This window comes from Phalacrocorax aristotelis, chromosome 7 (assembly GCF_949628215.1).
Source record: "Phalacrocorax aristotelis chromosome 7, bGulAri2.1, whole genome shotgun sequence".
NCBI lineage: Eukaryota > Metazoa > Chordata > Aves > Suliformes > Phalacrocoracidae > Phalacrocorax > Phalacrocorax aristotelis.
In genome coordinates this window covers 41,537,030-41,559,934 of record NC_134282.1, presented here as the reverse complement: position 1 = coordinate 41,559,934, position 22,905 = coordinate 41,537,030, and the positions used below count along the sequence as shown (strand labels likewise).

The 22,905-nt window shown below is 39.7% G+C and overlaps 1 protein-coding gene across 8 annotated transcripts in view; it reads right to left on the bottom strand.

Moving 5' to 3' along the window:
• The window catches only part of MYO5A (myosin VA), a 103,888-nt gene that overhangs the window by 57,264 nt on the left and 23,719 nt on the right, over positions 1-22,905 (bottom strand). For all 8 annotated transcript variants that reach the window (XM_075100366.1, XM_075100360.1, XM_075100362.1 and 5 more), the window contains exons 4-5: positions 18,840-18,984; positions 3,587-3,743 (exon numbers count right to left, since the gene is read on the bottom strand). In XM_075100366.1, the coding sequence (XP_074956467.1) occupies positions 3,587-3,743; positions 18,840-18,984 (302 nt within the window). The remainder of the gene's footprint in view (positions 1-3,586; positions 3,744-18,839; positions 18,985-22,905) is intronic.

Genomic DNA, 22,905 nt, shown 5'->3' with positions numbered 1-22,905 from the left:
GGCATGGTGGTGTTGGGCTGGTGGTTAGACTTGATGATCTTAGATGTCTTTTCCAACCTTAATGATTCTATAATTCTATGTCATTTGGCTGAAACTGAATCCCTTCCATAGCAGCTTGGTTACTGACTCAGAGTCTTCAACGCTGCCCTACATGCCTAACTTTCTTAGATAAATTCAATACAGCTTCATACACAAATGTATTTCCTATCTAGTATATGGTCTTGGGATGCCCTGGACCAACGATGACTGTCATTCCTAAATGGTCTTGGTGCACCTCTGCCTTACCTCATCAGCTTTAGGATTCACCCCACAACAGGTACCAGCTGTATATATCTGAATTCAAGGCATGCAAATCACAACATGCTGATCTTCAAAGAAAAGCATTTTGTCTTCTCAATTAGATTGTGTTTTAGACATCATACAGCAATTCACCTTCCAAAAAAAATCCTAAAGATATCTCTGTATCAAAAGGAATGGCATTTGGAGTAATTCAGACACACCACACTGCCTTTTATCATATGCCACTGCGTGTATGTTATCAAGTACCTCACTCTGAAGTGCACTGTAACTAAAGAACACAGTTGTAACCATGTCCTAGTTTCCCTAGGTCATGTAGCCATCCATAGGAACTCTGTATGGAAATAAAACTTGGAAAAAACAAATGAGACTAAATAGCAATGCTGAGTATCAGTATTCCAACTCTTTAAACAAAAGGCCAGTGAATGGCTATGGGCTAGCTGGGTACAGCATGGGAAGCGGGGATTAGACTTTCAGAAACCCATTACAGCAGCCGCAGCACACATGCCTGACCAAGCAGATGTCAAAGTAGGTATCAGATGAACAGTTGCTATAAAGGATGTAAGAACAAATTGCATCTCTGCATTTTCAAGAAATACTGAATTAATTAAAACTGAACGTACTCAAACTGCATTTCTTGTGTTTTAAAATTATTGCTACTGTGATATATTTTGTTGTTGCTGGTAGCAATATAATATTATAATATTTTAAGAAACCAATTACTACTTTGAAAGGTATTACTTACAGAAACTGTTAAGAAAGTCTTTGGTATTATAAAATTGCTTACCAGAGTACATACTAATCTCTACAATTCGCATAGCTACACAGAGTAACAAAGAATGAGAGGCAGGAAATTACATATAAAGATGTGTCTTAAGATTTGACAATTTTTACATTTGCAATAGGAAAACTGTATATAGGTATTGACTACAAAACTAATTATTCAAATAGTTGCTAGAAATGTATAGTGGCCTCTTGATATAACAGAGTATTTAGTAGGCAAAGACACTAATGCTGATAGCTCATAAAATGCTGATATTTAGGTGGTCCAAATAGAAATTTAAAAATTACCTCTGCTCCTAATATTTTACAATCAACTTAGCAAATGAGGAGTTTCCTGTTTCTAAAACGAATTACTCATTTTCTTCCTAATCTACATGGGTTAATTTGCATTTCTGCTTATTTATCAACTGAAGAATTTGAAACACGAATTTTGCTATCCTAGAGTCTGTCTCAATGCTAGATTTCACAACACTCATTCTAAAGCTTATTTAAAGTTCAAGTGTTTGAAGTTAAAAGAATAACTTTCATCCAATTATAACAATGTTTTAAGTAATTGAAATTTCAGATACACCCAGGTTCATGAAATTGTTATCCCTAGAAAATAAAAATAAAGCATCACCACTGTTTTTTAATAAAACATTGTTTTTTAATAAAAAGGTGTGGATGGCAAGTTCATTTCTAGTACTCAATTTAAACTTCCTTGCTTTGGAAATTAAATCAGGCAATTAGTGGTGAGCTGATGGCCACTGACTGCGAGGTAGGGTCCAAGAAGTGAGAGAGAAGGATGTTTAGTTTAGGCTTTGAGACCAAACAAAATAAGTGGCGCAGGGAAACCTGTAGACAGTTTGTATTTCACCCAGCAAACAGCAAACTGCAGATCCATCCTGCAGAGTCTCTTACTGTAGCTTAGCAGACAGGCGGTGAGGATGCAGCCTCCTGCCTGGCCCCAGGTACCACCTCCGTGGTATGCAGGGGAAGGCAGAAGGGGCATTCAGCACCCCTGGTCCTGTTAGCCATGCACTCAATCTCAATGTGGCCGATGGTGGTACGACACTGCAAATGCTGGAGCAGTGAAAGGAGTACTCTGGGATTAGCTCACACCTGCAAAACTGCCGTTGCTCCCTAGGGCCCAGGCTGCTCCTGCTGGGGTAGGTGCAGCTGAAGACAAGGCAAAGGTCCCCTGGCTTCCTCCCATAGCTGGACATTTGGATCCAACAACAGCAGAGCCCACTGTTCATCATGGCACAGCTTGTTTTATCCCACAAAGCAGTTTCAAAACACCACAAAGCACCACAAACCAGGCACAGTTACCTTGTGACAGAACACACACAACTGTGATGGGGCAGATATAGTTTGAGTATCATGAACTCCTCATGGCAGGAGGAAAGAAGGAATAAAACATATTTCATTTTTAAAAATACCTGAGAAAGAAAACAATGGCAGCGTTTTGCATTTCACATTTCACTGCAGGTACTCCATTTATTCATGTCTATCCACTAATACTTCACACTGTTGCATAGAGATGCTAAACATTTACCAAGGCATCAGCTGTCTAAGGATTTTCTTAGGTTGTGCATGTGCATGCCTGTGGACAGAGCTACTTCTCTCAAGGAATTCCCCCAAGACTGTTTCTCTCTGGTGAATAATTTCTTAACATAGTTCCTTAACTTCAGCTACAACTTGAATCTACACAAAGGCAAAGGCACAAAAAACAATTCAGATGAGCCTAAGAAATGTTTTCTGCTTGGCCGTGACATCAGAATTACAGCACCTCCTGAGCATCCCAGATAACAGAGATCCTGAAGCAGAAGGGAACTGTACATGTTGTCTCACAGCCTGTTGCCAGCACCTACACCTCCAAGCCAATGGCTTTGGGACTTGACTACAGTTAGTTACACAAATTTTCAGAACTAAAACATTAGTCTGAGCTAATTACAGCAAAATTACGTCTTCTGTTGTGTTTTTCCCCTCTGAAAGAAACTGTGTGCATCTTACGTAACTTTGCTTTCTCAGTCTATCTTCCCTAATCACATTTCCTAAAATTTAACATTTGCATTACTCAACAACCCCCTTCACTTCAAAGTATAATCTACCTGCCCCCACTGTGTGATGTACATGTTCAGGGGGTAAGACAAGAAGTTTTAATCCTCTTTGGTATTTTATAAACAAAACCAGTCTTCTACATTTGGCCAGCAGTCTGGGAACTACCCGTTTTACAAAGCTGAACAGATTTAAAGCAGTATTCATATAAAAACTACTTTGTTACGTGAAATATACTAACAACACTTGAAACAACACCTCCCATCTTCTCTCAATCTTTCATAAATACTACAGAAAAGGATGCCTAAGGCACCTTCCAGTAAATGGATTAAAAAAAAATTTTTAAAATATATTTAATTCTGGGTTCTTTGATCCTTAAAAAAAGTATGGATTGCTCTCTCTATTGAATGCATATGTTAGCCCCAGAATGATAACTGCATCTGGATGGTGGGGTTAGCTCTCTTACCTCCATGATGGGGTTGGAGGCCAAGACTTTCTCCTCAACATTGGCTTCACTGGCAGATCCACTGACCGTGGCAAAGTACCTCATGGCATACTTAGCAGAGACCGTCTTTCCAGCTCCAGATTCCCCACTGACAATGATTGACTGATTTCGCTCATCTCTGAAACACAGAGACATGTTAATTACCAGCAGTTTTCTCAAGGACGTATATTTTCCGTTCCCCCAACTTGTCAACCCCTCCACCACAAATATTAGCAACACACCAATAATGTAAATGCATGTGGCAGAAACAAGGCTGTTAGTGACCAAGCTGTCTGAATGGCTGATTGGACTGCCTGCGACCAGGATGCTCAGTCAGGATTGATGCTGCCACCACAGTCCAGCCAGCCAGCAGAGCTGCTCTAGAGAACCTGGCTACAGTAAAGTACCCGTTACCACTATTCACTACATGCTTCTGCAGCTACTTCTACCTAGAGTCTCTGGTAAAGTGCTCCACTAAATTATCAGTGTTCATTAGTAAAGATCATTAATGCCATCTTACAGATAGAGAAATCAACAGCAGAGTCAGCAACAGAAACCTTTCATCCTTCTGATCTAATCATCAGCTTTTCTCAGAAATGTTCTGAACCTGAAAAATTCAAGCAGGGCTGTTCAGGACACAAATAGCAGCTCTGGCATGAAGACGATCCCTTTGTTGTGAAGTTATTTCTTCTCATGTAAAAAAAATAATCTCCATTTGCTCCTAAAGCAATTTTCTCCCATCTCAAAGAGGGTTCTATCCATAAACCCCAACAGTATGACTAATAAACACACTACAAAATAAGAAGGATAGAAATTAGCATTTATGTAGCCTGAATCTTTTAAAATAAAGACCATACATGCTTTTATACAGTATTTTATATTTCCAAAGCAAAAGAAGTTAAAATGAATGATATTTCAAAATACTCCTGTGAGCTGGGTGATCTTAATTCTCTCTAACGTGCCAGAAAGTAGAGAAAGAAGGAATAAAATTTTACCCCAAAGATTTTCAGAGCTGGGGCTGGAACGCAGAAAGTATGACCAAGCCTCCAACCAGGCTGCACTTGCAGCACAGTAACTGTGAATGAAATTTTGGGCAGGCACATGTTCAAGCAGCACATACACAGCCTGCAGAGCCTCCAAACGCCTGCTGAGGCCACCAGTGAATGCTATGCAGGGGAGGAGGAGAAGTGTGCATGGAAAAACTATTTGTGTTTTCTGTAAAAAAGCTGCTGCTGAAATTATGAAGCTAAATTACAGTTCACATTGTTACTCTCAAGCTGTTACCTATCTCTTCAAAAACATCCCCAAACCCCCATATAAGATCACAACTCCAGCATCTACTTTGTATTGCACAAAGATGTAGGCTAAAGGAGCCACTGGCTACAGCACACATCTCCATGAGGGCCAAGGTGGGATTTGTTTAACTGAACAAAGGCATCAGCTGAAGCAGGTTTTCCACATTTTGGTAAAAGGAAATTAGTTTAAATGGCTGGGTGCTGATTTAAATTTAATAGGAACGCATTAAGAAGATCACAGCAACCTAATTTTATGTTCTCAACTTCCACCTCACACATGCGATAGGTGCGAATCACTACAGCACAGTTCACACATTCACATACACCAAGCTGCCAGTCTCAGTGGGAAAGTTGTGTGAAAGCGTAACTGTTCAGCTTGATTCCACGTTGTGTGTAGTCCGGGTTACATAGGCTGAACTGCCAGAGATGCCAGCCTCGGCCACAGGAAAATGAGACCTTTCCTTACAGTGGCCATCAAGCCTGCTGTACACGCTCCTGAGGGAGGTCTGTGGTGCCTGGGAGGGCTTGCAGTAGTGATGAAAGTTTTCAGCAAGATACAGAAGAAGAAACACTCTCACTTCTTCCCCATTCCCCTCACCCTGAGTACACTGGCAGTAGACAGACATGCATGAGGGACAGCCTGTAGTTCTGCACGTCAGGAGGTGGCGTGAGTTGTACAGATGCTCACATTCAAAGAGCAGCAGAATGACATGAAAGAAATGCTGCCAAAGACCCAAATGCAACATCCAACAACCAATTTTCCCCTGACACAGACAGTTCCTGCAGTGAGTCAAAAACAGAGAAAAAATTCTTCATAGGACAGGCAGTGCTCTTTCTGTTATTCCTCCCCTGCTCGTCAGATAGGAAAAAAGAAACAACGATACTGTTATAAAATTTGAAACTCTGGTCTGATTTCAAGAGCTGCCTAACACAGGAGGTGGGCAATGACATAACAAGCTTTATATTTGTAGATCACCAGCTGTTTCATGTATTAAATATCATCAAATATATGAAGATTTGTGAAGCTCAAGTCCTATGAAATGTATCCTCTGATGATTAAGCTTATTTTTTAGCTTAGTTCCCAAAGTACAGAAGGCTTTCAGAAAACAAAGTAGTGTAACCTCAGTACTACAGACTTCTGACAAAATTGTCAACAAAAACCTAACTCTGCTGCCAGGAGAGGAAGATCGAAATAAGGGCGTCTTATTCTAACTATCACATCCTTGAAGGACACGTGTGTGAGCGTGGAAAGCACACACTCGTTTTGCAGTCCCTAGTCTCTCCTCGGGAGCTCTGGAGCAGTAGGAAACACTAGGCTCTTCAGAGCACTGCAGAGGAGGGAGTTCCGTGTTTTCGAAGACAGTAATGAAAAAATGATGTTGAAATAATTGCTCCTTAAGAATACTGTTGCTAATTAGCCTAGAGTTTTCTTCCCCCATGTCATAAGATATGAAGACATACTCTTCTCGTTAGCGCTCATTCATGTGCTCAGGAAAAAGGGATCCATTATTATGTTACTGTATAAGTACATATACACATACACTTTTCATAAATTCACCTAGAAAAGATACAGTTGGCTCTGTGCGAGCTGAAAATGTTGCTGCCATCTCTTCTGCAGTGAGTATTTGTGTTTGCAGCAGCTACAGCAATCATGAGAAACAAAGGGCTCGCTCATTGTCTGCAGCAGAGTTCTCTCGCATCACCCTGCCAGCGCTCCATCCACACTCAGAGACACTCTTGTCTTCAGAAGTACATTAGTCCATTGTTTTGCTTTAACACACTGGAGTGACCATCCTCTAGCATATTAACCTTCCTGCTTCTTGGCAGAGAGAAAGGAAAACACAACAAAACAGCCAAGATCACACTCAACATTTGAAGGATGACAAAGGACAGCGTAACAAAACACCCCAAACACAACAGCAGCAGGGGATGAGCTGTTACTGCCACAACCCCAGGGAAGACTTGGCATATGGATGTCCTACCACAGGCAGCAAGATACTTAGTCTTTCAAGAAGGAGGGTGGTGTAGTGCTGCCAGGTAGCCGTGTCAGCTCGGCAGAGGGCTCTTTTATGTCATTAAACTTTAAAAAAGCAAAATGCCACATTGGAAAGGAAATAACAACTAAAGTCGAATCAAAATGCCTTGTGTAGTGCACGAAATGTGGTGAGGATTATTTTTAATGGTTTGGTATAAGCAATGGTCAGTCTAAAATATAACCTCTGCTTATGCCAAATGAAATTTTCATAATCAGTCTGCATTAAAAGCAAAACAAAACAACAAACACCAAAACAAAACAAAGGAAAAAGTCCCCAGAAAACACAAGTAACAACACCCTGAGTTCTTTCTCAGCTACAAGTAACACTTACGGAGCTATTTTTAGCTAAATCATTAGCCCTCAACCTTTGACCTGACATTTTGAGCGCTTAACACGTTACTAGTCAGAAAAAAAAAGCTAGAATTAAAACTTTCAATTAAACGAGTAAGTAGGGCAACGGTGTTGTGTGTGACACCACTTTGCAGCCTGATGCCACAATTCATTATCTATGCAATACTTCATCTTCTTGGAGCTTTTTCTTTGAATAAAGACTATAATTAGATAATTTTAAAATTAAGATTACTTCTGAATGGAGGAGATATTTTAATTGTGCTTTTACAAAGACAAATGAGGGAAGGCAAGCTGGGAGACAAGAAGGTGGAGGATGCCTCTTTCACCCACGGTGGGTAATGATCACATCCTGGGATGCAGAACTACATTACAGTGATATAATAGTAAGCCAAATTATCTTGAAAAGAGGTGTTCAACCCCAACAGACTGAAACAGATTGACTGGGAGCAGTTAACCATTCACAGAAACACAAAGTATTATGTTCAAGCATCAGTCAGGACCACATTCAGCTTTTGTCATTTCTGAACAGTGTGGAATAAAGGAATGACGAAACCAAAACAAAACTTTAGCTTTAAGATGATTGGCCCAAACATTTCACAAGCTGAAAAGTGAAATGATAGGCTGAGATCGCTTGCAGTAGCAGGGGACTTGATTCAGAAATCTTCCATATCCATTCTCTCAGGTCTATCTATACTTTAAGAGTCACGTGAGGGTAACAGCTATTTCTTGTCAAATGAAAGAACAGTAACATACTATGGAATAAATAACTGATAATTTAAAGTAGTGTTATCTATCACAGAAAATAATGCTGATGTCTAATTTTGAAAGGTAATATTCAGATGCTGTATGCAAGCCATGCACAATTGCAGTCCTTACGACAAGTAATGGCCATAGAACGAGCAATAAATGTCACTAATTTTTCATATCATAATTCTGCTAAAGGACAGAAACAGATTTGTGCACAGGCTGGTAAATTTTAAAGACAATTTTGGTTTACCTACAAAATTCTGTCGACACGCAATATGTTCATCAGGAAATTCACTGTCAGAGTGCCAAAACAGAAGAGATGCAGACTTACCTAACTCCCGGAAGCTTGAGATTTCAACCCACATTCCAGGAGGGTTTTTTTTTATGCTTTGAAAAAACGTTGCAAAATTCAACACTGAAGCAGCTTCTGCTCAAAGGAGGTTCAGCATTGGGGAAAAAAGAGTGCTACAAACTGACTTGAGATACCTTACATGCAGAAAAGGGTTTTGACAAATATGAATGAAATGACAACGCACAACAAACCAAAAAGTGGTTAAAAAAAAATTCTGTTTTCAAGATGTGAAGAAAAACCTTTGTTGAGGATGTGCATATATCTCAATGCAATACTTTTAATAGCATTGACTACTATGGACTTTAAATTCTGTATTTCATAGAAATCTAAGGGAGATGCTTTCAGAAGGACTCAGAATGGAGGAAATGCTACTCCCATGAAGTCACAGCTGTCAGCTTCAGTGGAAGCAAGAGCAAGACCGTCACCAGGCACCTTCAACATGTACAGAGTGCTGCAACAACACTGACTAATCATTGATAGCTGTCATTATCTAAGGCAGCTTTTAATGATTTCAGTTGACCAATGGAAAAATTGAGGCAAAAAAGAAAAAACAGTGCAAGAAGTGAAACATAAAAGTTACTAACATTAAAGGCAGAGTTGTCAATTTTCAAAAAATTTTTGTCCTTAAGATCACTACACCCACTGAAGCCAATTCCCTCAAAAACAGCTTACTGCATCGCAACCATTATTTCCACAGCAAACTGCCCAAACAGATCAGGATAATCAAGACATATAGACTGAAAAATCCCCACAGATACCTTTGTTTACCTTCTTCCTCTATACCAATAGAAAATCCCTCTCTGAAGCAGGAACACTAAACCACTTAAAAACTTACCCATCAATAAGCATTTCAGAGGGGATTAAAAAAGCCCAGAGCTGCTCAACTTAATCATCAAAGCACAACATTGTTTTTGTGGGTTTTTTTGCTTCCTATGACTGATGCATCAGACACATCACTTGATCTTGTCTTTCAGACTCATGACTCCACAGCAAATAATGTCAAATAGATGTATATAAGCATACACACCACAAAAACATCAGCCTGGGAAAACAAACAAAAGGAATACAGAATCACTGACATCAACCTCAATATTCGTATCAGTCCATCCATACCCAAGCCACCAGCATCTCTACCTGGCAAAAGTGTATCATTAACAGCTGATTCTAGAAGATTCTGATATGAACTTTTAAATGCTTGCCTGTGATGAACTACTTCAAAGCTGAGCTGTCTCAATGCCACGTAATGTAGATGAGATTGGCAGAAAAGATCAGATTTGGTTGTACTTGAGAACTGTTTCGTTGTTGTAATTGGCTAGACTTATTTTGTTTGAGATACTGTATGTTCCTGATGTAGAAGCACGAGAGTGATGCTTAGGAGGCATGTGCTTAAATGAAATTATCTTGTATATTACATAATTTCTTTAGTATAAATGACAAATTTATGCAATCGCTAGTAAGATGGATAGTATCTAACATAAATCACAATCACTTCAGCAAGTATTTCAGTTTACTTTCTTGTTCCAGCAATGTGAAGAATATACTCCCTATCTCTCAACAGCTGTTGTGTTTCTCTGGGCAGGGGCTGCCTGTTGCTGGGACTGTGCCAGCACAGTGATTGTGTAGAGGTGTGAACTGGTGGTGCCCGTGCTCTGAGCTGGGCACACATAGGCTGGAGAATGGGAGTTGTGCTGGAGTTAATGCTGAGTTGGGATGAAGCAAGTCCCTGTTGAAAAGGGTGTGACAGTGTTAGTATGAAGTCTGTATGAGGTTACACTCCAGCCACATGCTACTAGTGCCTCTCCTTACTCCAACTCTTAAAGAGATGCTGAGGCTGTTCTGCTGCTGCAGCTGTGCTGGGGAGTCTCTTCCTGGGCAGAGACTGGCCTTCTAAGGCCTTGGCATTTTATGCCTTTTTTTCTTGTATTTATACTGCAGTGGTTCCTGACCATTTCCCACAGTATAATGGCCTAACAGGGAACACATGGATGAAGACTGTTTGCAGCTTCAAAAAACTGATTAGGAACCTTTCTCCAGGTTCCTATCGATATGTCTTGACTAATGCTCCTCCTGTTCCAAACAGCTTGTTCAGTCTTGGAATAGATACCCACAGAAAAGATTTTAAACTTCTTCCTTGTGAAATCCATCAGCTTTCATTAGCTTTTATTACAAAGTTAAGAGTTCTCTGTAGTATCAAATGCTTTGTGAGCTTCACAGAAAGTAGCCTGATTAACTTATTAAGAAATTTAGGAAGGAACTTGCCGCTGCAGACAGCCAGCCCCAGAACACTAAAGGGAGCAATGCCTTCAGGGACTGGGCATCTTCCAACCTAGGAAAGAGGCTGCATAGCAGACAAATGCAGGGAAAAGAATAAAGCAACAGAAAGATGAATCCGTGGTATAAGATTAAATAATAAGGTTTTGCACACCTCATCTGCACGCTCACTAAATAGGTCTGACTTCAATAAATGTTGAAATAAGGTGTTTCCTAACAATACCAGTGATTGTAAACTTGAAACCAAAATACATCCATATTTTTTTTCCTAGAACACTCTTCTTTTTTCAGCATGAAATGTGGTTTGGGAGAGATACAAGGATTTTTTTTGCAGAGCTCACCAGCCTGTGCTCTCCCCAACACCTGCCCTCCCCAGTCCCCTACTGGGGTAGGTGCCAGGTTCACTCTTTTATGTGATGCTTCCACTGTTACACTTATTTGCTTTTCTAAAAGACCAAAATTGCTTTTTACACTTACCTTAAATGAAAGGCAGCTATAAAACCCACTAGCCCTGGAAGGTTTAACAGGCGTCAGTGGAATATATTTAGCTTCACCTTTGCCTAAGTGCAGTGTTGTGTGGCAACAAACAAGGCTGTACATGTTTAGCAGCACCTGTTCAGTGCAAAGGCCTTTGAAATTCAGCCCAGGGTGTGCAGCATCTGTTAGGAGCCATTATAAAAATTGGCAACTCTACAAACCCAGGATTTGCTTTTCAAGTAGAAGTAATTTAACTGTTCAATAAATAAATAAATAAGAATTCATTCAGCAGTTTTCTAATGCTCTCGGACCAATCAAGGGCAGCAGCAGCCAGGTCCAGGCAGCCTTCCCGTGACCTCTTTCATTGAGGGCAGGAGGCAGCACCTTGCCCTTTGTCAACCTTCTGAACAAATTATTTCAATCACAAAGTTCTCTGCAGCCCTAAATAAATTCTGTTATCCCATTTCTGGATTTTACTCTTGGCCTCCTTAACATGGGAAAGCACCCCTGTTTTGTCCTTTTATGTACCAACTGCTTCCTGTAGCCCACGTAACACAAGCACGTCTTTCCATTCTCTTTACACAGCTGCTGAACCCCTCTCCCTGGGAGGTCACCTTCCCCCAGAGAAGTCTCCCCTGCAACCAGGCAGTGCTGAGGAATGACATCCCAGCGCTCTGCCTTCACCTGTACTGCAGTAAACCCTTTTCCCTCATTTTTAAATTTCTTCCTTGCAGTGCTCCTTTGCACAGCGGGCACAGCCCCTCCTTCCTCGTCATCCTGGCGTTCCCAGCACCAAAGCCTCCAAATTCACTTGTATTGGCACATCCCAAAAGGCGTGGCCTGACACAGACAATTACTTTTTCCACCCTCAAAGGGCTTTTGTGTGGATTAACAAGGTAAGTTTTGTAAAATGCCCAGAGCGTGCAAAGTGCTATATAAGCGCTAAGGATTATTATCAGAGACTGCAGTGCTTTGAACCATTCTGTGGTGATGTGATGGGGACAGGGGATGGAAAGAAAAGAAAAAGTGAGTTCCTAGTGCTATGCCCCAGGAGCAACCATCACTTCCTGCACAGAACAGCAGCCCCATTTCTTGGTCTGTTCCACCTGCACACCCTGTACCCATTGGTTCATTTTGACTATCTGGATCTAACATGCTCTGACCTGACACATCCCAGCCTTCACAGACGCCATGCATTAACAATTCAGAGACACGTTCAGCTGCACCTTGAGTCACAAAAATTGCTCCTGACTAAGCAGTAAATTAATTCTTTGTAAAATCATTCATTTTAATAGGCATGAAACATTGGTCCAACAAACCATGTTCTTTAACCACATTTCTACATATATTTCCAGTTTAGCTGGTTTTTTAAACCTAACAGCATTTCCCACTGACGTCTTCTTTAGCCACTAGAGAAAAGAGGACATTCTGAGCATATGACCACAGGCTGGAAGCTCAATATCTGGGATCAACTCTGGGATGATCCAGGCATGGCTACAGCAGACCAACTCTGCCCTACTTGTCATCTATACAGGCAGAAATTGATTTACCAGTATTAGGGGAGATAAACTTTGGTGACTGCTTGCAAAGTGCCTGCAAAAACATGAAGCCTTACGCAAAAGCAAATGTTTTTATGTGATATACGTTACCTAGCACAGAGACCCCTTAAAGCGGCAGGAAATGAAGGCATGCAAAATATAGCATGTTAATTTTTGTATATTGAAAACAAAGTAGCTTTGGGAGAATGTTACCAGGAAACTCATTTAACTGCTGCACTATCAATTACATACTCTATTCTCACATATTTTATTGTCAAGCTGGTGTGATCAAGTCATCAGACACACTGGATGAGGATTTTTGATTCAGGGGCTCTATGCACTGCTTTTGCCACCTTGGTGATCTCACCAAAGTTGCTCTCCCACTCCCCATGTCTGTTTCACCTTACAAACTAGAAATAATGATACTGATCTCTTCTGTAGAAGACTTTGAGATCTGGTCATGAAAAGTGTCAAACAAAGGTGAAATATTACTATTAAACATAACCTGAATTCTCTTCAGTCTGTTCCAGATGCAGACTCAGCCACTCCGAAACACCTCAAGTTCTTAAGCATCTTTTGGTCCTCTTCAACAACAGCTCAGGAAGAACATTCTGCCATATTCTCAAAACCAGCAGATGTATGTTTGGTTTTTTAAATTAACAAACTCACCACTTGCCATTTTAATTGTATCCAGGAAACACAGCTCTTGACTGTAAAAATGGCAGAAGGTGAAAAGATAACGAACTGTCAGTAGCATCTCTCGACACACACAAATGAAGAAAACTGAGGTCAGCACATGCTGCAAAATCATGACAGATTGCACTCCAGAGGAGCACAAAGATGAGCCAGCACTATGCAACTGATTTATCTAGGGATTAGTCAGAGGTCACTCCTGCAATAGTTTAGGAAAGCTCACTGCTTAGCTACCAGCAGGCCACCTCACATGAACTCTAGCTTCCAGCTATGACCATGCTTAACCCTTTGTTGCCTAAAAATAGTCACTGCTCAGTCAAGTAGGTCCCTAATGTTATGTCAAATTCACTACCCCATCTGCTGTCTTGTACCTGTAACATCATAAAATGTCAGACCCAAACCATAAAAGACTATTCCAAAATTATCTGTTCTCACCAGAAAGGACAATTTCCCTTTTCATTCTTATTTTAACAACAGAGCCCAAAAAGTACCACCTCTTTTCAAGGTATTTAATTTTAAAAGTCATATGTCAAAACTGTAAGTCAAAGAAGGCCCTTGTATGTTTGTACAGTGCCCACCACAGCAGGCTCTCAATTCATAACTGGATGCAGATCCCTGATGGGTTGTTAATCATCCCCCTCCCGACTTCTGCCAGGGGCGAATAGAGTATCCATTTATCAGACACTCAGAAAAAAAGCAGCAGCTGATCAAACGTGCATTTTTATAAGAGGGCATCATCTTGGGATGCCTGGGATAACTGGAGACTGTCAGTCAAAGTGCTTTAAAAACACCTACTCAACAGCTCACCAAGCTCCTTCTGAACAAAAAGTGATAGAAAAAAAGTCTTCCTGTAGCTGAGAGCCATCAGACACATGCAAAAAATCTGACAAAACAGAGAGGCAGCCTGCTTATTAAAGGTAATTTAATGAAAAAGACACACACTAACATTGAATAGATCATTATACTTTGTCCAAATAGAAAAAGCAAAACTTCGGAGAATGATGCTTTAAACACTGGTGCTTTCCATCCTGGTGAGTCTCATCAGTATGTAAATCTGTTTGCAGATGTTACTTTCAACTTGCACATTGCTAGACAAATTTACTACTTAATCAGACGGAAATCTCCAAGTTAATTTATTAAATTGAAAAGTACTGAACTCCACTGTATCTGTCAACAACCACTAGCAGAATGGAACAAACCAGACCAATGAAGTGCTGATAAAAAACCCAATATCTTAATTACAGTATATATATATATCTATATTATATATATATAAATAATATATAATATACCCTTACTAGGCAGGCGAAGGGATCCTGTGTAAGAGTGATTTAGAACTTCTTTCCCTAATAGTGTTAGGAAACTGATAATCGTAAATCTCATACATTAATGCAATTCTTAACAGTTTCAGGAGTATAATCATCAATGTCTCCTCTTATTGCAAACCATACAGTTAGAAATGGAGGCTTCTACTGAATATTACAAAGAAAATGAGCTGCACCTGCTGATGGTTACGATTCCTACTGAAGCTGTAATGATTTTTTAAAAAGAAATCAAATATTAATGTATCAAATACTGATACAATCAACTGATGCTTTGCCTCAATTTTTGTAGTTACCCCTGAGTGGTAATTGTGAAGACTGAACTTTTTTGGTAATTATTTGTAAATGCTAACCTACAAAATCGGTAAGCATTGTAATTCAAATGTTCAACACATGCAAACACCCACGTGCTGACATTGTGATTTATATTTCTCAGACAAAAATAAGTTCTTCAATAATAATTTACTTCCTTTTAAATCACTTGTCTGCCTTAAACGTTGTCCCAAACTTGTATACATTTGCTTAAATGAAACAAGCTATCCATGAGCAATATATTGCCTATCTGTGCAAGAGTGCAGGTCCCAGGCCTTTCTGGAAGCATAGCTTGGAACCACAGCAGCCCCCAAACTGCTCATGAAAGCCCTGTGGCAGGGGGTAGCCCCTCAGACAAGTCCCCGTCCAACCGATTGTGCTGCCTCCCACCAGGACACGCTCACGGGTGGATCTCCTCCTGCTCGGACAGAGGATTGATCTGCTCTGGAACCCTTACACCTGCGGACTGGAGGACCATACAACCCAAACCAATAAAGTTATTGGCAAGTATGAGGTGTACGTAACCCTAAGTCTAACACAATTTAAATGCAGTTTTAAAACTAGTTCATTGCTTATTTTGGGCACAGCAGATGAAAGGTGTTGGAAATGTAGCTGCCAGTCCGTGCAGAGGAGCCGTAGAAGATGGACAGAGAAAAGGAAAAAGGCACAGAGATGCAGATGAGGAGGGGAGAACTGAAGAGGGAGAGCAGGGCAGGCGGAGGAGGAGGAAAAAAAAAAAGGAAAGAAATAATAATCCAAAATGAGATTAGTCTTAAAAGAGCTGTGCACATTCTCCTGTGCTGAAAAAGACAAGAATCTACTGAGCAAACAGTAATTACTTATTTGATTGTCAGCTATGGGTAAGGACGAGCCATATTCCTTTTCACTAACCCTCCACTGGAAACTGGTGACAGAACTGCTATTGAAAGAGGAAATAATAGATGCCCAAACAGGCACACCACAACCCATGCATACCGGACCATTTGGTGCTCCCTATGCAGGAAATTTCACATGCAAAGGTATGGTTATGTGATGCTTTATATTGCAATTAACCCCAAGCAATTGCTGATATAATTTTTAGTGCACAAGCCAGATGCGAGCTCCATCACTGTCATTCCAGCAGTCAACATTTTTTGCACTGTATTTTTTCTGAAGACACAATGCAAATATTTAGTGTACAATGGCTAGCTTTCCTGACTGCTGTCATGGGGCATTTTCCATGGCTGAAGGAGACTACAGAGATCATTTAGTTACAACCATGCACATCGAAAGACTTTCTCAGCCACAGCAGATGGAGTAATGAAGCTGACAAGAACAAATTTTAAATCATTAAATTATAAATTAGCAAGAGACTTAAGGAGTAAATATTTAGAAGAGCTCTGAGGCCCTATGGATAGGAGCATCATGACCAATTATTCCAGTAATCTTTTAAAAACGGAGTTAGGAAAGATTAGAAACAACAGAAAAATAAATCTCACCAATTACATGTATAAATGCACATTAATGCCATATGAGTAGCTGTCATATGAATATTCAATGCAATTATTAAAACATTAATGAAATAGTCACAATCTGATTTTCATTTTCAAATAACCACCTGCAGAAATGTAAATCTGCACATTTTTTTTCTTTAACTTCATCATTCAGGAGTAAAAGGTGATTTGTTCAGAGTGTAGAAAGTATCACTGAAGTTAAAGAGCAGGACAACTGGCTTAAGGAATTGGAAACAGCATTAGAAAATTAAATTCAATGAGCAAACCAAGTATGTCCAAATGACAGAAAAAGTTCTTACAGAAGAACAAGAAAAAAAAAAAGCAGAGAGGAAAGGAAATAAACGTTGGGAAACTAAATAAACAATGAAATTGTTACTTTACTGTAAAGGAATTTTTTTTTTTCATTTTAATTTCATTTCATTTTCAGATTCCATTTCATTCTCAGATTTCATTTTGCACCTATGAAAGTACTGTCAGTTATTCATAAAATAATAACAATTTATTTATAACACATTGTAGACACACAAAGGAATTCATTCATTAATGCAAAAGGATTATTTAAGATCATTTGCATGCTTATAGAATTTTTCATAATCTGTTTCAAAAAGGAACTTCTACCGCATCTTATTTGTTTTTATTCAGGACAGCCAACTTGCTGGAGGGCACAGTGAGAGCTGAAAAGCAGACAATTAAGACAAAAAGCAAAAACCACAGCAAAAACTCTAGCCAAAATCTCAGCCCTCTGAGTCTTCCCCTGATGGCAGAAGATGCATATGGTGGAAGATAGAAATCTCTACTGCACAGCTTCGGCTTACAAGCACACAGAATACAGGCGACCTGGCAATTTCAAATTTCAACACAGGTAAGAGGAAAGCCCGCTCCAGTGGTTAGAGGCAGCTAGTGGAGAGAGATCCCCCTCCAACCTCTCACTTCCACTTGTTCATATTAAGAACAAAAATTCTGGGAATTTGGATTACATCCATCATTGACATATAATTGCAGGTCACTGTACCATGCCTTAGGTGTAAAATAAGGCTAATAAATTCTTATTTTGTAGAGCTTTTAGAGTGACTTGAGTAGCAAATCTGTCTAAAACAAGTGATCTAGATCTGTAAAACAATGATCTAGTCTGAAAGAGCCACAATGCAGATGTGACTGTCATAACACAGTTTTTGCCTTTATAATCCTGTACCAGTTTACAAGTCTATTTTCTTAGCAGAAAGGAAGTAAGGTGAATATCTCTGCCATTCAACAGTGCAGATGTAGGGTATTTTTGAAACATTGGCCATTTCAAAATTATCCTAATTCATGAAATGTTGCACTGTACCATTTTCTTTTGAAATTATGTGGGTATCATGAATCACCATATTCACATTGGCAGCTAACTTCATAGCATATGAGCATCTGATTCATTCTAGCTCTCATATGGATTCTTAAATTAACAGATAGCTGATTTCAAAGACGAACATTTTAACATTTTCAACCTTCATTATGGCTTGAGGCCCATTGCAATTAATCCAGAGATATGCCACTCTTCTACTCGATTAATTCAGTCATGGGCCATATTGTCAACAAGGAAAACGGTATCAATAGCTTGAAGCTAGCCAGTGAGGATAACAGGGACCATCTTGGTAACCAAAGACCACACAGTAGCCCAAAAGATCTTTACCCTAGAAACAAAATGTTTCAAAAGCTCCTCAAAGTGGCAAGCTCTTGGGGTGAAGAAGTTGTTTCTAATAACCACTCTCCTTGGGTGACAAGTTCATTTTCATGCAGTATTTAAAGAAACGAGGATTTCCTGCGCAGCTGTTACAGTGTCCTCAGAGACACCGTTTTCAGGCACTCTGTGCAATCGTCCCTCTGCTTCCTCTTAATTCTAGTCATCAGCAGCCACAGATTGCTGGGGCTTCACTGGCATGACTAGAGGCCTATAATAGCATTCATAAGTCAAGTGATTTTTTCCTGTTGTATCACATGCAAATACAAAACAGTTACGGATCTGGCACTTCTCTCTTTAAAAATCCACTGATGATTAAGAAGTATCTCCACATTTTGCTAATCAAATTAAAACAACATAATCTTATAAAGCACGGGGCTAAATTTTAGACTAAAATACTGACGAGATCTGTTACCTGTCAGCGGCCATTATCTCCATGGCATTAGTTATGCTTTACTGTTCACTAACTTAGGCAACTTATCCTCTTGTGAAACACACTAAAACACTGGATAAAAGACAGATCTTGCAAAATATTTCAGGAGCTACAAATTAAAAAGAAGGCCATCAGCCAGAAATTTTAAGTCTTATTCCTTTTAGCAAAACAATGAATTTAAGACTCGTGGTCTACAAACCTGGCCATCTGCTTATATGCTTCTTCAGCCACTGCAAAGATATGTGGATCCATATCCCCCATATTTTGGCCACTGTATGCATTGATGATATCTTCACCATAGATAGGCAGTTGCTCATAAGGATTTATGGCCACTAAGACAATACCTACAAAGGAAATGAAACAAAAGGAATTATTAACAGTTGTTTCAAAATAAAACAAGCCAAAAAATTGCTTTAACACCAACTATTGTTCTAACCTTTCTAAAAATATTAACTAAAGAAGAATAAGGATCTGATATTACTGACCTCAACAGATATTTAGTCTGACCACAATTCTGCATAAAAAAGTGTCAGAAGAGTTTACTTCTACCCTGCCTTAGGAACACATCAGGGGCAACTTCTTACTTTTTCTCTCTATCTGCCTTTTCTAAAGCTAGCATGCACAAAACAACCAGATTCAGAGTGTGTTGAAATACAGCCTGCTCAGTGCAGTAAACCAATGAGGGTGGATTGTACTTCCTGTGTTTTACTGTGAATTACATGTGAAATACTATGAAATGATATTTTACTGTGAAACACTGTGAAATGATAATGTGATTTGTGAATTATAACTACTACATGGCCTTGCTGACTGTCAATCTGGATATGTGAAGTGTGTTAATCCTCCAGCCATTATGCTGGAATAACATCTTCAGTTTTTATAACAAGCAACGAAGTAGAGTCATGGTGTAATTTGTATTCCAGGGCACCTCTACCAGTCAGGCAGGACAACCTCCTGCTCAAAGGGATCAAAAATAAATACATGCAGACATATTTCATAGGGCTGATACAGAGCAGTACACAGTCATGTCAGGAAATTAAGTAACTAAAACTCTAGAAGGCACCATAAAACCCTCATCTTATACATCTGTGTGTATAAGTACTTACACTTTCCATTTTCTAGTTTTTTCATCCCAATTAAACACATATCTGCCTTTTTTAATACCACTCATTACTACATTTCTAAACTCATGTCTTCCTTTTACTTTCCCCGCACAGGAAAACATAGACTTACTCCGTACATCCTTCCTAGACACAGAGTTGGATTTCAAATGCTTTTGGTATAATTTTCTTTTTCATGAGAAACAAGGATTGCTCTGTCCACAGGGATGATTTGACAAAGATTACTTATACCTTTCTCTCCTGCAGCATTTACAATGCTTCATAGGCATTACAATTACAATTTGCTCCGTGCAGGAGTGAAAACACTGATCACTTCCACATGAGACCCAGCCACGTCAGGCAAACTGTGCTCTCTAGACATGGCAATTCCTCCACACCTTGACAATGTGATGGGGGGTGGGTTATAAAAAGAAACTCTAATTTTAACTGTGGCCATTTTAAAAATAGAATTTCTTCTTACATATATATTTTGGTGCCTAAAAGCGACAATGCAGGTGCAGATGGCTGCATAGTGACTACAGCAAGTATGCTACACAAGCTCCTTGGACAAACCATCCCTGAAGAACCTGCACCAGAATAATTTCCATAGCACTCAACTTGCTTCTAAATTTACTCAGAAATTCACACGCACGCACATACACTTCCTCAGTGCAGATCCCAGCGCTCTGCTCCACACAGATTACAGTGTTGTGATGTCTGATTAAGAAATTTTCCATGGAAAAGCTGGGAGAAGTGAAAGCATCTATAGTCTGGCTCTGCTGCAGGGAGCATCATCCCATTTTATCCCATGATAAAATCTTGTCATGCATTTATAGACAAAGCACAAAGCATAGCAAAAACATTAAACAACAATAGAATATCTTTCACTAAAAGATCTGAAAGACCTCAACCTATTTCCTCTAATATATGGCAAGTTTTATGGCTAGACACACCCATAGAGTCAGTGTTTTTCTATCATCAATGACTTCACCAAAATGACTCAGGAGCTCTAGTGAAAAGTCACTATAAAAATTTTTGCCAAGTTCTAATGCTGTAGTGATGAGCCAAAAAATAAGAGGGCACTTAGGGAGGGGAAGGGACCTCAGTACTAGCAGAATCAAATATTTTCGCTGTCGGTTTTTAACATCTGCCCTTTGTAACTGTGAAAAGTAGTAAAAAGTTCAGTAAGACCATGCTGCCAAGCCAAGCCTCCCAGGCTTGCAAGTCTAATCAAAGAGACATTAAAAAAAAAGCTGTGCGAGGCTTCAAACAATTCCCTCCTGCTTTTGGCTGCACTGGCAAAAATAAACCCTTCAATTCAAAACAAGCAGCCCCATGGCAAGTCTCCAGCATACTAAATCATTGAACTTCAGTAGTGATCTGTAAAATCAACAAGCAACTACCATCTGGAAAGATCCAAAACAAGTGAGTTAGGAATTATATGCTTTCTATGGAACTTTTAAATCAGCCTGTCTCCCAGGACTATAATCCAGATTAATATTTATATAACTTCTCCTTAGCTCCACTAAATCATATTGCTGTTTTAAGAAATATCATGGGCCTTCCCAAATCAGATTTACGTGTGTTTTTGTTCCTACAATGACACTAAATTAAACTCTGGCTACTCTTCTTGCCATTCTTCTTAGCTAATTCTTTATCTTGAATGTATTCACCCATATGTGGACAAAGTGGATATTAATATGATTTATTAATTTAAATTAAATTTTGCTCTCCTGCATAGCAGGCAGTACTTTATACATCCAAACGAACCAGCAGTATTCACTGAGTTTTCATCACAGCCGCAGCAGGTTTTTTTATGTAAGCATTCAAATTTTCCTTTGTAACTTTTCAACTTCCTTCATTAATTCTTCACTTCATATGCCCAACAGTAAAGCAAAGTTATAAATCACCTCTGAATAACTGGTGAAAGGTTGACTTGAAATTAAGAAATCACGAGCTTTTCTGTTTAAAAGTTTGGATTACTTCAAAGTGAAATTTTAAAGAATTTAATATCCATTTGACATATTACACTAAAAACAGCATTGTTGAATTAATTTCTAGTGTCGTGGACATCCATCCATCCCAGTTCTAGTTCTACTGGCTGTGAATAATGTTACCGCAATTCTCTTGGTAGATTAAAGTGGTTTTAGTCTCCGTTGGGCTAAATCAGCTGGGTTAGCTCAAACCGCCTTCACAGGGTATTTAAACTAACCTGGCTAATGTGTGAATCATATTAAGGAGGCAAATACAGTTCCTTCCACAGGCAGAGCTCTAAGGCAATTATCTTTGCAGAGGGGAAGTCACTTGTACTCAGGATGGGAACTGATAGAGCGGTTTGAAAGGTGAACGCCCATGGCCAAAGGATCAGGTTTTCAAAGGCCAACACATCAACTTTATTTTCCTTAGCTTATAACATAATGTACCTATGCCTACATCCCAAGCTAATAAATCCACAGACTACTACATTCCTCAGGCCACCAGTTAGCATTAAACCTCCTTCACCTGCACTTTGACCACAGGGAACCCCCACACTACTGGATTCACATGTTTCTAATAAACCCACACGCAGCATCCAGATTCATCACTTGAGACTTGTTCAGAAGCAAAACAGCCGACCAAGCTCCGCCATTCCAGGCCCTTTGGCAGTCCCATTCCATGAAGAGCTAAAGGCCTTCCAGCTCTATGAGAAACCATAAAACCAGCGAAAACCACAACTAAAGCTGCACTAAGGAAAACATAAAAACAACATGTTTTCCCAAACACAGCAAAACAAAACTAGCATACAGCACATTCCTTTTGAAAGCCTCTTTAATGATGCTAAACACAGAGCATGTCTGCAAGCAGCTGAAACACAAACTGGGCAGGCTGTCTTATGGGAAGGGTATGGTGGTATCAGTAGGCATGGGAGCATGAAACTCAGACTGAAAACCCCTTACAAGCTCAGGCCATGAGACTCCAGTTACACAAAAGCCCTTTCACAAAATGTTTCCCCATCAAGAGCTTTGCCGTTGGGCCACGAGGGACAGAAACACAGATGGTATCTGAACTGGGGGAACTGAGGTGGTTTCCCAGTGCTGGGACCAAAACACACACCCTTGGCAGAGGTTGCCCAGAGAGGCTGTGGTACCTCCATCACTGGAGATACTCAAATATTCAGATACGTTG